Source organism: Haliotis rubra, unplaced genomic scaffold, assembly GCF_003918875.1.
Source record: "Haliotis rubra isolate DU_JTF1 unplaced genomic scaffold, ASM391887v1 Scf36, whole genome shotgun sequence".
NCBI classification, from domain to species: Eukaryota; Metazoa; Mollusca; class Gastropoda; order Lepetellida; family Haliotidae; genus Haliotis; species Haliotis rubra.
Window position 1 is genome coordinate 2,920,270 of NW_025767035.1, and position 14,876 is coordinate 2,935,145.

Here is a 14,876-nt window from a genome sequence, read left to right on the forward strand (position 1 = left end):
TGAGACTGATGGATTGTGAGGTGTGCGAGTTGCAAGTGTGAAATTGAAATTTCACTATACACGCTTGTTGATTACCTCAGACCTATGCTTACATGAGACAGATTCACATGGTAGCCACAATGTCTAGCGCAAAGAAATACAAGTGTAAAGGTAAATCATCACATCTAGTGATATTTAATTGAAAATTTCACATCTTTACCCCGACAATTAATTCACATGAAGCAGGTTTACATTAGGTCACCTTTAATTATATCCTCAGCCTTTATATCTTTAAATGTTTTATTGTGAACATATTCCATAGTGATACTCAGGATGTTAGAATATATAACATGCATACAGGTAATGCAGTGAACAGAAACAACAAACAGTTTTACATTGGATCACTTTTATTCCTATTTGGCACAAATATATATCTATATGATTTCCAATCTTTCACTGCATGCAACAGAACAAGGTTGCTCGGTGTTTGCCATTCTAAAGAAGTTGTTGTCACAGAAGTTGGTGAGGGGGGACACACGTGGTAACAGAGTGTACCATCTGCACCAGCTGATTGTAAGTACATCCACGGAGATCTCAGGAAGCATCACACACAGATCATACAAAATAATTACATCAGTTTGATGGATGACTTGGCTGCAAGTGACAGTACGCAGGAATGCATTGAAAGCTGTTAATTTACAGTAACAAAATCTTTTACTCAGATTCGATCTCTCTGTCTCAACAAGTGAACTGAATGAGACTGGCTAGAACCTTTCCGACACAATGACCAGTTACTACACAAATACAGGATTCTTCCTCATTGCTGTAGTTATCTGTCATAGCTTTAACTACAGTAGGAAAGAGTATGGTTTTACGCCGTTTTTAGCAATATTTCAGCAATATCACGGTGGGGGGACGCCAGAAATGGGCTTCACACATTGTTCCCATGTGGGGATCAAACCTGGGTGTTGGGCGGATGAGCCAATGCTTTAAGCACCAGACTACCCCACCACCCCATAGTAGGAAAGAATCAAGTGTTTCTTAATCTGTTTTGTTAGTATACATTTCTCAGGCTATGGAAGATTGAACAAGTGGTCCTAACTTTTTTTGTAGTAATATGTATCACCTTAGTGCAACAGTTACTCTGATGTTAAAATCATAGCTGCAGGATTCGTTGTACACTTTATACATATATAGTACACTTTAACATGCGTACAACAGCGGCATTGATAGAAGGGATCATCATGATCGTTTGAGAGAGTAATATCATATGGCGTCAGCTGGACATCCGAGGACAGCCCGAAGTGATGCAGGTTTTGGAAATTTACCATTTCAGGTAATCCCAGGCTGCTGACAAACCTAAAACATAATCAGGGCGAATCGGGAATTAGATTCGCCGAATATGGGATTCTGGAGGACCTAAAGGACACAACTGTGCACAGCAAATTGCAGCACCTTTGACAAAAGGGCCATCTGTGCTCCAACATGTTGCAAAAATATGGCACATATAATACACATTGAAGGCAGACACTAAACATGTACTCATCTGGCTAGGAGCATGTCATTACCCATATATTTGGAACTGTGTGTGAATTAGAAGAATTTCTGTTGTAACCTTATATTACTGTAGTATAAGGAATCGCCCCCCAGCTAATAATGAAGCACCTATTTACATTTGATATACCAAGCCCCACGCAGACTTCACCAGAATCCAAGCAACAAGTAATATTATTACATCTGAAAGAAATCCCTCACAAACCAGTTCCCATAAATGATTCCTATCAAAACCCAAGCATATAGTTCACCATGATCAACAGCCAACCTTACAGTGTAAGTGAGATGGCAAAAGTTTCTCTACACCATAGTCGAAACAATAGTTGAACCTAACACAGTGTCTGAACGTGTTAGCAGCTTTTTGCATATTCTTAAAAATAGCACAATTGGGATGCATTACGTAATTCATTAGAAAAACAGTGGAGGTGGGTTGCATTGCCTTGATGAACAGATCAAGGTATCTGTGAACATGAACTGTCAACAATCTTTTTTTTTACATGAATGTTTGGGCAGACTCTATAGGGATGTTTTATTGTGATAAAAAAGATGGATCTCTGATTTTGTTCAGACTTCCATAATTACTTCATAAGGCAACTAAAATGTATGTACAGCCAAACAAATCCAGTCTGTTTTGACAATAAAAAATGTAGTTTTTGAAAGGCATTAATAAAAATAAAAATGTGAAAATTTCTTTTAAGTAAAGTTCTCAAGTATGAAGGTGTTTTACTGTAAATTATTTTGAAAGTCTATTCCCAAGTACTCACAATTGTTAATTTTTAATTTCGCAATAAGCTGTTTGTAAAATAAACAGAAATTTCAAGTACAACCATTGTTTTTACAATGTCACAAATCAAGCAAACACAATCCATTATTACATCACAAGTGGAACAAAGAAGCTTGTAAAACACTGCAATGGATGAAGGTCCTGTTCTGTAAATGTATCTGGTTTTACTTCACTGGGTTTATTGAGATTGACACATGCCACTGTTTATCATATCATGTCACTTAGACTGTGATATCAATGATACTGATGCTGTGAATATATATTTCAAATGACACGATTGCACAACCAATTTTATACCACAACAACCGGGACTGGGGTATTGAAAAATACGATGTCTCTCACAGGGTCATGTAGGTGTCCCGAAATGAATTCATTGTGATTAGGTTCATTGCAAGCAGTCGGTCATAATCTCGCTGCTTCAGTGCATCCTTAGGCCACATAAAATAATTTCTTGTTTCTCACCCCTTGTTTTTTTAAATAAATGTGTAGGTAGGGAAAATTTTATTCTTAGTTTGAATATTCTTTTTTCTTATTTTCTCTACAATGTTAGTCGAAAACTTGGAATGCTGGAAGCTGAGATGGATTTCTGAAGTCTGCCGGCTTTATACATGAAAATTTACCAGTGCAAAAAAATGTTTTAAAAATTAGGGTTGGGTGTTAATGAGAAACAAGAAATTAATTCTCTGTGGTCTTAGATATCACTACAGTTTGGGTTGTGAGATCACCTCAGCTTCACCTGGGAGGACTCATGACCTAACTGTGGAATCAGACACCTACAACAATGTGGGTATAACTATTGAATAACCAACATAATTACATTTTAGACAGATCTGTCAGTGTTCTAGTCTATGACATGACTATGGCTAGTCCCCTGTTCTGCTGATACAGCAATAAACTCAGTTTGTGGGGACAAGAGGTTGCCATTACCATATACAATACTGCATCATGAACATACGAGTTGATGCAAATGTTGACAGGTGAAAGTCAGGGAATACCGTATTAGCATGTTGCAAGATTTAATCTTGTATAAATACCTATCTATCTGATTTACATATCTATACATAAACTTAAAGCAAGCTGTTGTCACAGAAATAAAAGAACGATAGTCAACTTAATTTACATGCTAAAACATGGGGTGTTTATTATATATATTGTTGTAAAGAACAAGTATGTTCAAGAAATAAGTCGGTACGCTTTATAACATGTATGCACACATCAAACTGCAACCCTCCGATATGTCTAAATACCACATTTCCTCTATTAGACACTGGGTCTATCATTTGATGATAAGTTAGTGATTTAATAAGGTGATTTTCAGCAGCTGCATATCTAGAATTTACTGTTACCGGGTTGTGAGTTGCAACTGGACTAGCATGAACGAGGCTCATTGTTTACAGCTTGCCCTACACTAATAGACACCTGGGTGTCTGGTAGAGGAAATACGGTGACTGAAGTATCAGCAGAGCATTAATTACTGGTAACACATGGGCTTTACAGATGTAATCTTGAAAGGAGAGATCAACCAATGAAACCGACTTTCATGGTAAAACAGCTGTATATTTTATAACCTGATGAATAAATATTGCAGAACAATAAAGAAAAGGGATATTTAGGAAATTCTGGTAAGACATTCCAGATAGTTCTAAAAAGGTGCAATTAGAACGTGTGAAGAGATAGTTCTGTTAATACTAGCACATCTTCAACCGGGAAGAAAATATCTGTATATGAGACATTTGTGATAAACACAGCCTGACATGGAACACAGTTTAAAGGAATCTACAAATACATGTAAATTCAGTGTAAAATAATACAGATATTGTATGTTACAGGGTAACACTGTCATGAGAAAGAACTGCAAGGATCATGGAGTGTTTCTATAGGAAAGTCCGGACTAGATCCTCTGAAACAGCTACCAAACAACTCTACCAAACATCTCCAACAGACTACCCCTTGTGTGGAAGGCTTCATGTCACACTTGTTCCTATTATTTCATACTTACAATTTCCCCGAAATAAACTACCTTCATGTAATGCCAAGTCAGTTGTAAATATACATTTGTTAATTTGCATGATTGTGCTTCTGAATACTCTTGATATAAGGATATAAATAGCCTCCAATTCTCACCTGTTACATCAGTGTATGAAATAAGGCCCGTCAGACCGCCCGACCGAGACGGTCTAGATGTCTGACGGATGGTCTAAAGTTACAGCTAGCCACCCCTGGGCACCGTTCCTCAAAGCGATCGTAGCGCTACAACAGTCGTAACTCCCATACTTTAACATAGACTTACGACTGTCGTAGCGCTACGATTGCTTTGAGGAACGGGGCCCTGATGGCTAAATTTTAGATGTTCCATACATCTGAGTAAATTCACCATATTTGGTCTGGTTAAATCCATTTTGGGCTGGTAACATATTGCAGTTACGATCTCTGGCTGGGTTATTGGCTTATTTCATACACCGGTTACATGGAGTATGGTCAATACATTTCTGCTCATTTGGCCATGAAAACAACAATATTTCATATGATTATGAGAGTCAATAATAACGTGATATTCTTTCAGAGCGATATACAGTTTGGGGGTTAAGCTTGTAGAAATCGGTTTTATGCCTAGATTGTCCATACTTCAAAGGCAGTCGTATGACTTGTCAAATTTATGTAACCATGTTACATAGAGTGTTACAAATATTCTAAAGCCTGTTTGACTGCTTTTATTGAGAAATGGTTTTCTTGATCTCATTATGTGAGGGAGGAATATAGTCATATTTGTTAGACACCTTGGAGAGATTCTATCTCTATATTATATTACAAGCTCATCTGGTTTATTACACCAATGTACTGTCATATATTCATAAACATTCTTTCCAAAACAACCACACAACAAACTCATGCTAACAATTACATTGTTATATTTTCACTCCCTAAATCCACTTATAAGTGAAATGTGATTAAAAATGATACCCAAACTGACCCCATTTGTATAATTTATCCAAGAACCCATTTTCACACAACACTGGATATCTTATCTGTTGAAAGTGTATGGACAGTTGACATTATATACAATTTGCACACTTATAGGCTTAGCATGGTAGTGCCATCAAAAACAATAATTCTAATTCTTCATCTTAATGGTCGAGGATACGGAGGTTGCCGGATACTATCTTATTTTCCAAGATGGCACCAGTTGGGATGTCTATCCTCTCACCATGGTTCGCTATGATGATGACCGTTCCCTGGTAATAAAATGGAAAAAACATTTACGATTGACTAAATTTCATTCAAAAATTCCTGGGACATGACTTGAAGAGACCCTTGCACACCTTCATACAAAAGGCTAAAATATATACTTGGCTGAAACTGAAGGAAAACCAAGTTCTATTGATAGTGAGTGAGTGAGTTTGGTTTTACGCCGCTTTTAGCAATATTCCAGCAATATCATGGCGGGGGGACACCAGAAATGGGCTTCACACATTTTGCCCATGTGGGGAATCGAACCCGGGTCTTCGGCGTGATGAGCAAACGCTTTAACCACTAGGCTACCCCCACCGCCCTTCTATGATTAATTAACTTCTTGGTTTTCCTATTATCTTTACAACTTCTAAAATGCCTCTGAAAGAAGTTGGCTGATATCATCATGCATGGATGGTTTATTGACGTTTGGTCTGACACTGCTATCTAATCATGTTTAGCAGTTTGTTCTTGGTAAGGTGCTCATGTGGTTATCAGGACAGTAAATTTTAGGTTTTGCAAAATCAACAGATTTAAAGTATGAACACGTACATGCATAGAGGGGTAAATTTGCAATGCATCAATACACTGATGCAGTCCGTGCCCAAAATGTCTACTATCCTGATCATGCTTTGAACATCAGTTTCTAAAGTGTTAATATACCAGTATCTACTGGCAAGCATCCTAGAACAGAATTTTAATCAAATCTGGCTTTGGACTAGTGGCTAAACTTCTAAAGCTAATGACCATCCATCCATCCATCCATCCATCCACCCACCGACCCACCCATCCTTCCATCCACGATCTTTGTTTGGTGAGCTAGTACGTACCTTTAGGCTGACATTCTTGCCGAAGGTGACATCGCCCGACACTGTGAGGTGATCCAGCTCCATTATGTCGGGAATGCTGGAGAACCGGGACAAGAAGTCCTTAACCTGGGATCAAACAAATTGTTATGATTTACAAGACTTCAAAAGAAATATTAATCATAAGATAATACAAAGTAGTGAAAAAGTAGGTGCAAATCTGGCCAACCTCACTCTCCATGATATTCCAGTCATCTAACAGCAGCCTGTTATATAATCAAATCTGGATCAGATAATCCAGTGATCTGTTTTAATCAACATTCCACACTATCGTAGTGGGATGACAAACAATTATCCAAGTCTGACCACCCAATCCACTTAGTTGCCTCTTACGACCAGCTAAGGTTGTGGGGACCTTCTCTATCCCAGAATCCTCCTGAGGTAATTACAGAGTTCTCCAGTCTTGACATGTGAAATGATTGCTAGGTTACTTTGCCGAGAGTTATGGTATCAGAGTAAAAGTGATTGTAAGGAGATTGTTTAGCAAATAGATTTCACAGGGGAGGGTTCTAAAATATATCTACCAGATTTGAAGAGCATCAGTTTGTGTTTTGTTGCCAGTCCTATTGGCCTACCTTTGTAAAGTGTGTTCCAAGTTTGACCAGGGGCACGGTGGGGAAACAACGTTTGGGGCTCATCTCCAGGGCCCCTGTCTTCATGTTGTACAGGTTACTCATTACTATCAGCAAATCCGAGGATGTCTTCACGGGAAGGAACCGACTCCTCGGCACGTTTATACCTAGTTACATGATGTAAGATGCACACACTTAATCATACATGAATTACCAGAGACAACACAAATTAATATACATCTGAGGCAAAACTTTTACAGACATTTACAGATTTGTCAGGGACCAAAGCAATAATTAGATTCTACATTAATAACTCCCAGTGGTAGGTTGGTTTGTTGTTTAACGCCGCACTAAGCAATATTCCAGCTATATGGCGGTGGTCTGTAAATAATCAAGTCGGGACCAGACAATACAGTGATCAACAGCATGAGCATCGTTCTATGCAATTTGGATACAATGATATGTGTCAGCGAGCCTGACCATCTGATCCCGTTAGTCGCCTCTTACGACAAGCATGGGTTACTGAAGACCAATTCTAACCCGGATCTTCATGGGTCTAAACTCCTAGTGAATCATGTACGTGTATCTTTGTTACCTGTATCACATCTTCCATTTATTCTACATCAACACATACAATGGTTTTGGTGTGAGTTAGATTTATAGCCACCTTTTACTGTCCTGAAATGTCCTCATGGTATGTCAGCTTAATGTTGGAGTCCTGAAGTGATGTACATTTATCACTTTTGTAAAAACAACAACAAGGGGTATGGTGCTGATGAGAAACATTACTGGGACAAACCAGAATTCAAACCCACATGCAGTTCAAGGGACACAACTCTGCACAGAGTATTGCACATTACTTGACCTCTCCAAGGATGGAGTAATATGAAAACATAAGCTGCAAGGAGTGAGTGAATGAATGAATGACAATGAATGACAATTTATTTGTATAGCGCCCAATATCCAGGTTATTTCTTGCTCAGTGGCGCTTTACAGAAAAATTACACAATGATTAGAAAAAACCCAGTGATGCTTAAAATGACAGTAAAAGCTAAGATGCTGAATATGGGGGAGTCGAGGATTCAAAGCTAAAATATTGTCTGAATAGGTGTGTTTTAAGGTTTTTTTTGGAATGAATCCCTTGATTTTGCACTTTTCAGTTCAGCTGGAAGTTCATTCCACAAGGCTGGGGCTACAACTGTAAAACACCTTTCCCCCATTTTAGTAGTGGTTCTGTGGATGGCAAGATCATTCAAAGCACTGCTGGATCGAAGAGTTCTGTTTGAAGTTTTGTACGAAAATAGGCACCTTAGATACTCAGGAGCAGTGGAATCATTCAGGACTGAATATGTAAGAGAAAGCAGCTTATAGGACAGTTGCCATGGTTACCTATAGCTCCTTCAAAGCTCTTGATGGCAGCTCCAACAGCTGTCTCCAGTTGAATAACATTGGTGCCATTGTCGAGAGTCTGTGAGATAAGCAAATTCAATTACAGACACACAATCCAAATCTATACAAAGTACTATTTATGTCTAAATAGCAGTGAATTTTGTGAGTTTCAGTCAGTAATTGAGACATAAATCAATCAACCTGAACATAATCTGCATCAGCAAGCAGAGAACCTGAGACGTCATCGGGTTAAAGTCATTGAATCTCCCAGTAAAGTCATTGAATCTCTACTCCTGATTCATTAAGTTGACTCTTTTGATGCACAAGGCTACTACCAAATTCAAACACGAAATATATTAGGAATATCTATAGGACATGATTCCATTGTCACAATAACAATCACTGATATGACATTAGGTGAGGTGAGGTGAAATTGGGTTTAACGTCGTGCTTGAGAATATTTCGCTCATATGACGACGTGCATGTGTGTGTATGTGTATGTGTGCCTGCTTGTACTAGCCCAGACTGAAGCTGGATTTATAGTGCTAGCCCACTGAGATACCATGCCGCAGTGAAGCAGGAATACCCCACTCAGACACATTATACTGACTCTGAGCCGACCAGTCCTTGATGTACCCATTAATGCCAAGCGCCAGGCAGGGATCAACAAGTACCATATTTTAACGTCTTTTGGTATGAAGCGGTCGTGGATCGAACCCGCGAACTTCCGCTGTCTGGGCGGACGCTCTAACCACTACACAACGGAGGCGGTCTATGACATTAGGAATACCTACAGGACATGACTCCATTGTCACAATAATTGATATGACATTAGGAATACCTACAGGACACGACTCCATTGTCACAGTAACTGATATGACATTAGGAATACTTATAGGACATGATTCCATTGTCAAAATAACAATCACTGATATGACATTAGGAATACCTATAGGACATGACTCCATTGTCACAATAACAATCACTGATGTGACATTAGGAATACCTACAGGACATGACTCCATTGTCACAATAACAATCACTGATATGACATTAGGAATACCTATAGGACATCATTCCATTGTCACAATAACAATCACTGATATGACATTAGGAATACCTACAGGACATGACTCCATTGTCAAAATAACAATCACTGATATGACATTAGGAATACCTATAGGACATCATTCCATTGTCACAATAACAATCACTGATATGACATTAGGAATACCTACAGGACATGACTCCATTGTCACAATAACAATCACTGATATGACATTAGGAATACCTATAGGACATCATTCCATTGTCACAATAACAATCACTGATATGACATTAGGAATACCTACAGGACATGACTCCATTGTCAAAATAACAATCACTGATGTGACATTAGGAATACCTATAGGACATGATTCCATTGTCACAATAACAATCACTGATATGACATTAGGAATACCTATAGGACATGACTCCATTGTCACAATAACAATCACTGATATGACATTAGGAATACCTATAGGACATCATTCCATTGTCACAATAACAATCACTGATATGACATTAGGAATACCTACAGGACATGACTCCATTGTCACAATAACAATCACTGATATGACATTAGGAATACCTATAGGACATCATTCCATTGTCACAATAACAATCACTGATATGACATTAGGAATACCTACAGGACATGACTCCATTGTCAAAATAACAATCACTGATGTGACATTAGGAATACCTATAGGACATGATTCCATTGTCACAATAACAATCACTGATATGACATTAGGAATACCTATAGGACATCATTCCATTGTCACAATCAACCTCGCAAGCTCGGACGATATTGTTTTACTCAGGTTAATAAAAACCGATATCGACCTCTACAAGAGTCTATAATTGTATAATATCACATTAGGAATGTTTTAATACAACATCAGTATTTCAACAGCGAAACCCAGGAACACATGCACAATATGGAAGGAAATACAAGTTAATCGCCCTACCTTTGGGTTGACAATGATCTCCATGTGTAGTGTTTTCTCTTCTATAATCCTCTTGATAGCATCTAGATTCATCCATAAGTTATTTGTATTGAAAATCCTGTAAGGAAATGTTATTTAGAGCACTATTATACTGTGAATAATAGACTTCATTCATTGTGGACTATCTGAATGGAGACGAAAGCAAATGATATACATGATATAAATACAATGTATTTTTCTCGAGTGTTCTATTTATATAATTTGTATGGATTAGAAATGTAGAAGAATTAACCACTAAATACCTGCACTCTAAAACATCAACATCCAGCACAAATTCCCAAGTAATTTCCCTCCGTGAACTCGTCCATACCACAATGTCATGTTAAATGGAATAAAAAATACTGAGCTGAGTAAATTTATTTTAAAATGATTATTGCCCAAAACTCTGAATATTAAAAGGAGCTGTCGGGTAGCCTAGTGGTAAAAGCATCCCCTTGCCGAAGACCTGGGTTCGATTCCCCACATGGATGCAATGTTTCTGGTGTTCCCCACCATGATATTGCTGGAATATTGCTAAAAGCGGAATAGAACTAAAGTCATGCACTAACTGAATATTAAAATACAGAAGTGAAGTGAAACATAAGGACAACCCTATAATATCAGTTATAAAGATTAGATATATCTTGTTCACACTGTTGTCAACAATATGACTGCCACATTACAACAGCCTGTTGCTGTAGCCCATGACAAACAATTGGCATGTTGCCACACGGTCAGCATGGTCAGATAACCACCTCAACTCCATCGTACAACTAGTCTAGTCTCAAATGTCACTTTTGTCACTTAGAAATGTCAAATTATCACAGTTGTGTGGTTACAAGTGATGTTTTCATTAAAACTGATTATGCATGTAACAAAACAAATGATTCTGATTTACAGAAAATTTACTTACTTGAATTTGCTTACACTCTTGAATTCATCAACCTGTAGAAATAATGAAGCAGTATGTTAATAAAACCTATGATAATTATAGAGCAACAAAAACAAACAAACATAAAATACAATTATACATATCACAACGATAGTGAATACCTGATGGATACATAAGCATCCAACATAAGTAATGCATTCACAGTTACATAAATAATACATTCACTGTTACATAAGGAATACATTCACAGTTACACAAATAATGCATTCACTATTACATTATTAATGCATTCACTATTACATTATTAATGCATTCACTATTACATTATTAATGCATTCACAGCTACATAAATAATACATTCACTTTACATAAGAAATGCATTCACAGTTACATAAATAATGCATTCACTGTTACATAAGAAATTCATTCAGTTACATAAATAATGCATTCACTGTTACATAAGAAATTCATTCACAGTTACATAAGTAATGTATTCACAGTTACATAAACAATGCAATCACTGTTACATAAGTAATGTACTCATTGTTAAATCTGGAGCTGACATTACTACTCACATGTTCCTTGGGGACCTGGGCAATTTCCAGAAGCCTTGTCTTGCCTTCATATTCTACCAGTGTCCCACCCTGAAGGGTCAAGTGTAAAATTAAGAGCAGGAACACTGGTCCATCATCCCCTCACCCAGCATTTCATAATATTAAATATAACTTGGAAACAAAGAACAGACCTTTTCCCAGTCTGCAGTTTACATTTTTGTCTTGATCTTACCCTAAAATATAATATCCAATGTATTCTGTTCAAGTGCTTTAGACTCTAATGGTACCATAGCTTTGTTTTGGATGCTATCTCACCATGTCCCGGAATGTCTCTCATTCATCTGGATAGTTTGGTTGAATGGTTATTTTGTATTTTGAACATCGTGACATTTCAGAAGAAGTTAATTTAGGTGTCGAATGGGTTCTGTGTATCCATCATAACAGCCTGGAGACATAATACACTGGATAGCAGACAGTGTTTGAACTGAGATACATTTTGTTTGGAGTGTGTCTGGTTAGCTTGACAATCAAGAGTTGTCTACCTTGACATCTGCCCTGGTTTTGTCGGTGACCTCCATCACAAACTCTGGCGTAGGTCCGTCTCTCCGGGTTCAGAAGGAAATTAAGAATATCTTTCATTGGTTAAGGTGTTGCAACTCAAAGAAGTGTTGCAAGTGTTGAAAGTCCATTTCATTCCACTGTGTGGAAAGATTCATCAATGATATCATGCAACCTGGTGTTAGTAGACACAGTTGGTAAGATGTTAGCTATATGTGGTTTCTTACGAAGATAACTGTGAGAAGTATATATCCATACAGTGAAACTACATTATCTGAACCAATAAAAAAAAATACTGAAAAAAATTAACCCTCTCAGTCTAAAAAGCACAAGTCTGAACCCTGTCGTCTGAAAAGCACATCAGTCTGAACCTCATCAGTCTAGAATCCCTGATAGCACATGCCACATTTCTAATGGAATTATTTGTATGATAACATGTGATATTTGAGCAAGACACAATTTAAGATGACACCTACAAAATAGTGTCGCCAAGGGAGATAACTTCAGTATGCCTGAGGTGAAGCCTCTTACGTTTGTGAAACCTAGCAAACATTTCGTCTGGAAATATTACTAGTGACAGGATAATGTTGTTTCTCCGGCCAATGAAGTGTGTGAGCTTAGTTGTTGCTGACAAAGGATACTGAGGTCGACAGTTGCACCCAGGTTGTCGATGTTGGAAACAAACACATACTTCTTCCCTGCCTTTATGAACTCATCCAACAGCCCGGAGTTGTAGAAGCTGAGGTAGACATCTCCGTGACCAGGAGGGTACCACCTGCGGGGACAACCATCATCATGATCTATGGGGAGCTGTGCATGTGCGTGTGCCTGTGAGTGTGCATGTGCATGTGTATGTATGTGTATGTGTATGTGTGTGTGTGTGTGTGTGTGCCTTTGTGTGTTGGCTGTATAACGCTGCACTCAGGACAGACCAAACAATCCAGTGATGGATGTCATGAGCAGTGCTCAATTCCAGTTCCCACAGCCTGACCCATTTACTCAACTCTTAGAACCTTCATAGCAGTGTTTGCCCTAGGCATAAAAATTTAGGAGTCATCATGACTCTCTGGTCAGTTTAGACTATCTGAACTAAGGGCCCAGAAGCATAGCGTCAACAATGACGCAAGCTTTTAAATTCACTGCATATTTGAGATAATTTGAGCGTCAAATATGCAGGTTTTCTGCGTCATGGCAAACACTGTCATAGGTTACTTGGTACCAATTCTCAATTGCTATCCTACCTGACTTTAATATACATAATAATTCTGAATAAAATAAAATAATTTAAAATGGCTGATTCAAATTCAAAATAGCTGGCTTCCCTTTACTATTGTTTAATCTTGCTTCCCATTTAGAAATGTACCAAACTTGACCTTGCCATCTGGCATACCACCAAATCTGTCATAAATCCTGAATAAAGAACTCTTGATAATATCTGTGTAACAGCATGTACAAATATATTACACTGATTTACACATACAATACATGACTGTACATGCTCATAGCCAAGTGATCAATACCGTATTGACCTGTCGCTTCATGCAAGGATAAGGGACGAACGTATACATCTAGTAAACTATTAGGACATCCAGAGTACAACCTTATGGGGCTCTGGCACCAACATTTAGGAGGGGGAGGCTTTCATGTAGCACATACATACCCGTCCTGACTCTCAACTCCAAAGTTCAGGGGAATAGGCAACAGGGACTCTCTGTTGATCCTTGGATACCTGGTAAAAAACACACACATGAAGTGGTTTTGTAATCTGTCAAGCAGCAACTGGTGAAGAATACAAAATATTTTTTTCAGTTCAAAAGAAGTGTCTGACAGTGACCACACTGATGCACTTCTGCTGTATTCATTCTTGGCGGGTTGTGCGTTTAATTTGGTTGGTTTGTTGTTTAATGCTGCACTCAGCAATATTCCAGCTATATGGTACCGGTCTGTAAATAATTGAGTCTGGACCAGACAATCCAGTGGTCAACAGCATGAGCATCGATCTACGCAACTGGGATACGATGACATGTGTCAACCAAGTCAGCAAGTCTAACCACCTGATCCTGTTGTCTCTTACGACAAGCATGTGTAGCTGAAGACAAATTCTAACCCAGATCTGTGTGTTTAAGAGACAGTTAGGTGAATTTCATACAATCTAACAGAAATGATATGAACAGTGTAGTAATCTGTCAAACAGCATTTGGTTAAAGATAAAACATATTTTTCAGTTCATTACCAAACTGAGCGTCTGAGACCACGTAGATACAGTTCTGCTGTATTCATTCTTAATGGGTTGTCCGTTTAAGAGACAGTTAGGTGAACTTCACAGAATTTTATATGAAATGATATGTTCAGAAGAACAATATTTCCAGTCTAATAAAATCTTGGTAAGAACGTGGAAAAAACTTGAACACTGAACAGTGACATCAGCTCGTTCACTTCAACCAAGCCCTCTAGTGTTTTGAGTTAT

At 38.1% G+C, this 14,876-nt stretch overlaps 1 protein-coding gene across 1 annotated transcript in view; it reads right to left on the reverse strand.

The window, feature by feature from the left end:
• Positions 1-368: 368 nt before the first annotated feature.
• Positions 369-14,876, reverse strand: part of LOC124285386 (UTP--glucose-1-phosphate uridylyltransferase-like) — a 95,460-nt gene continuing 80,952 nt past the window's right edge. The window contains 11 exon segments of the mRNA XM_046721612.1: positions 369-5,550; positions 6,376-6,480; positions 6,987-7,150; positions 8,373-8,451; positions 10,388-10,484; positions 11,319-11,350; positions 11,873-11,941; positions 12,394-12,447; positions 12,449-12,483; positions 13,051-13,184; positions 14,070-14,138. Coding sequence (XP_046577568.1) covers positions 5,443-5,550; positions 6,376-6,480; positions 6,987-7,150; positions 8,373-8,451; positions 10,388-10,484; positions 11,319-11,350; positions 11,873-11,941; positions 12,394-12,447; positions 12,449-12,483; positions 13,051-13,184; positions 14,070-14,138 — 946 coding nt within the window. The 3' untranslated portion in view covers positions 369-5,442.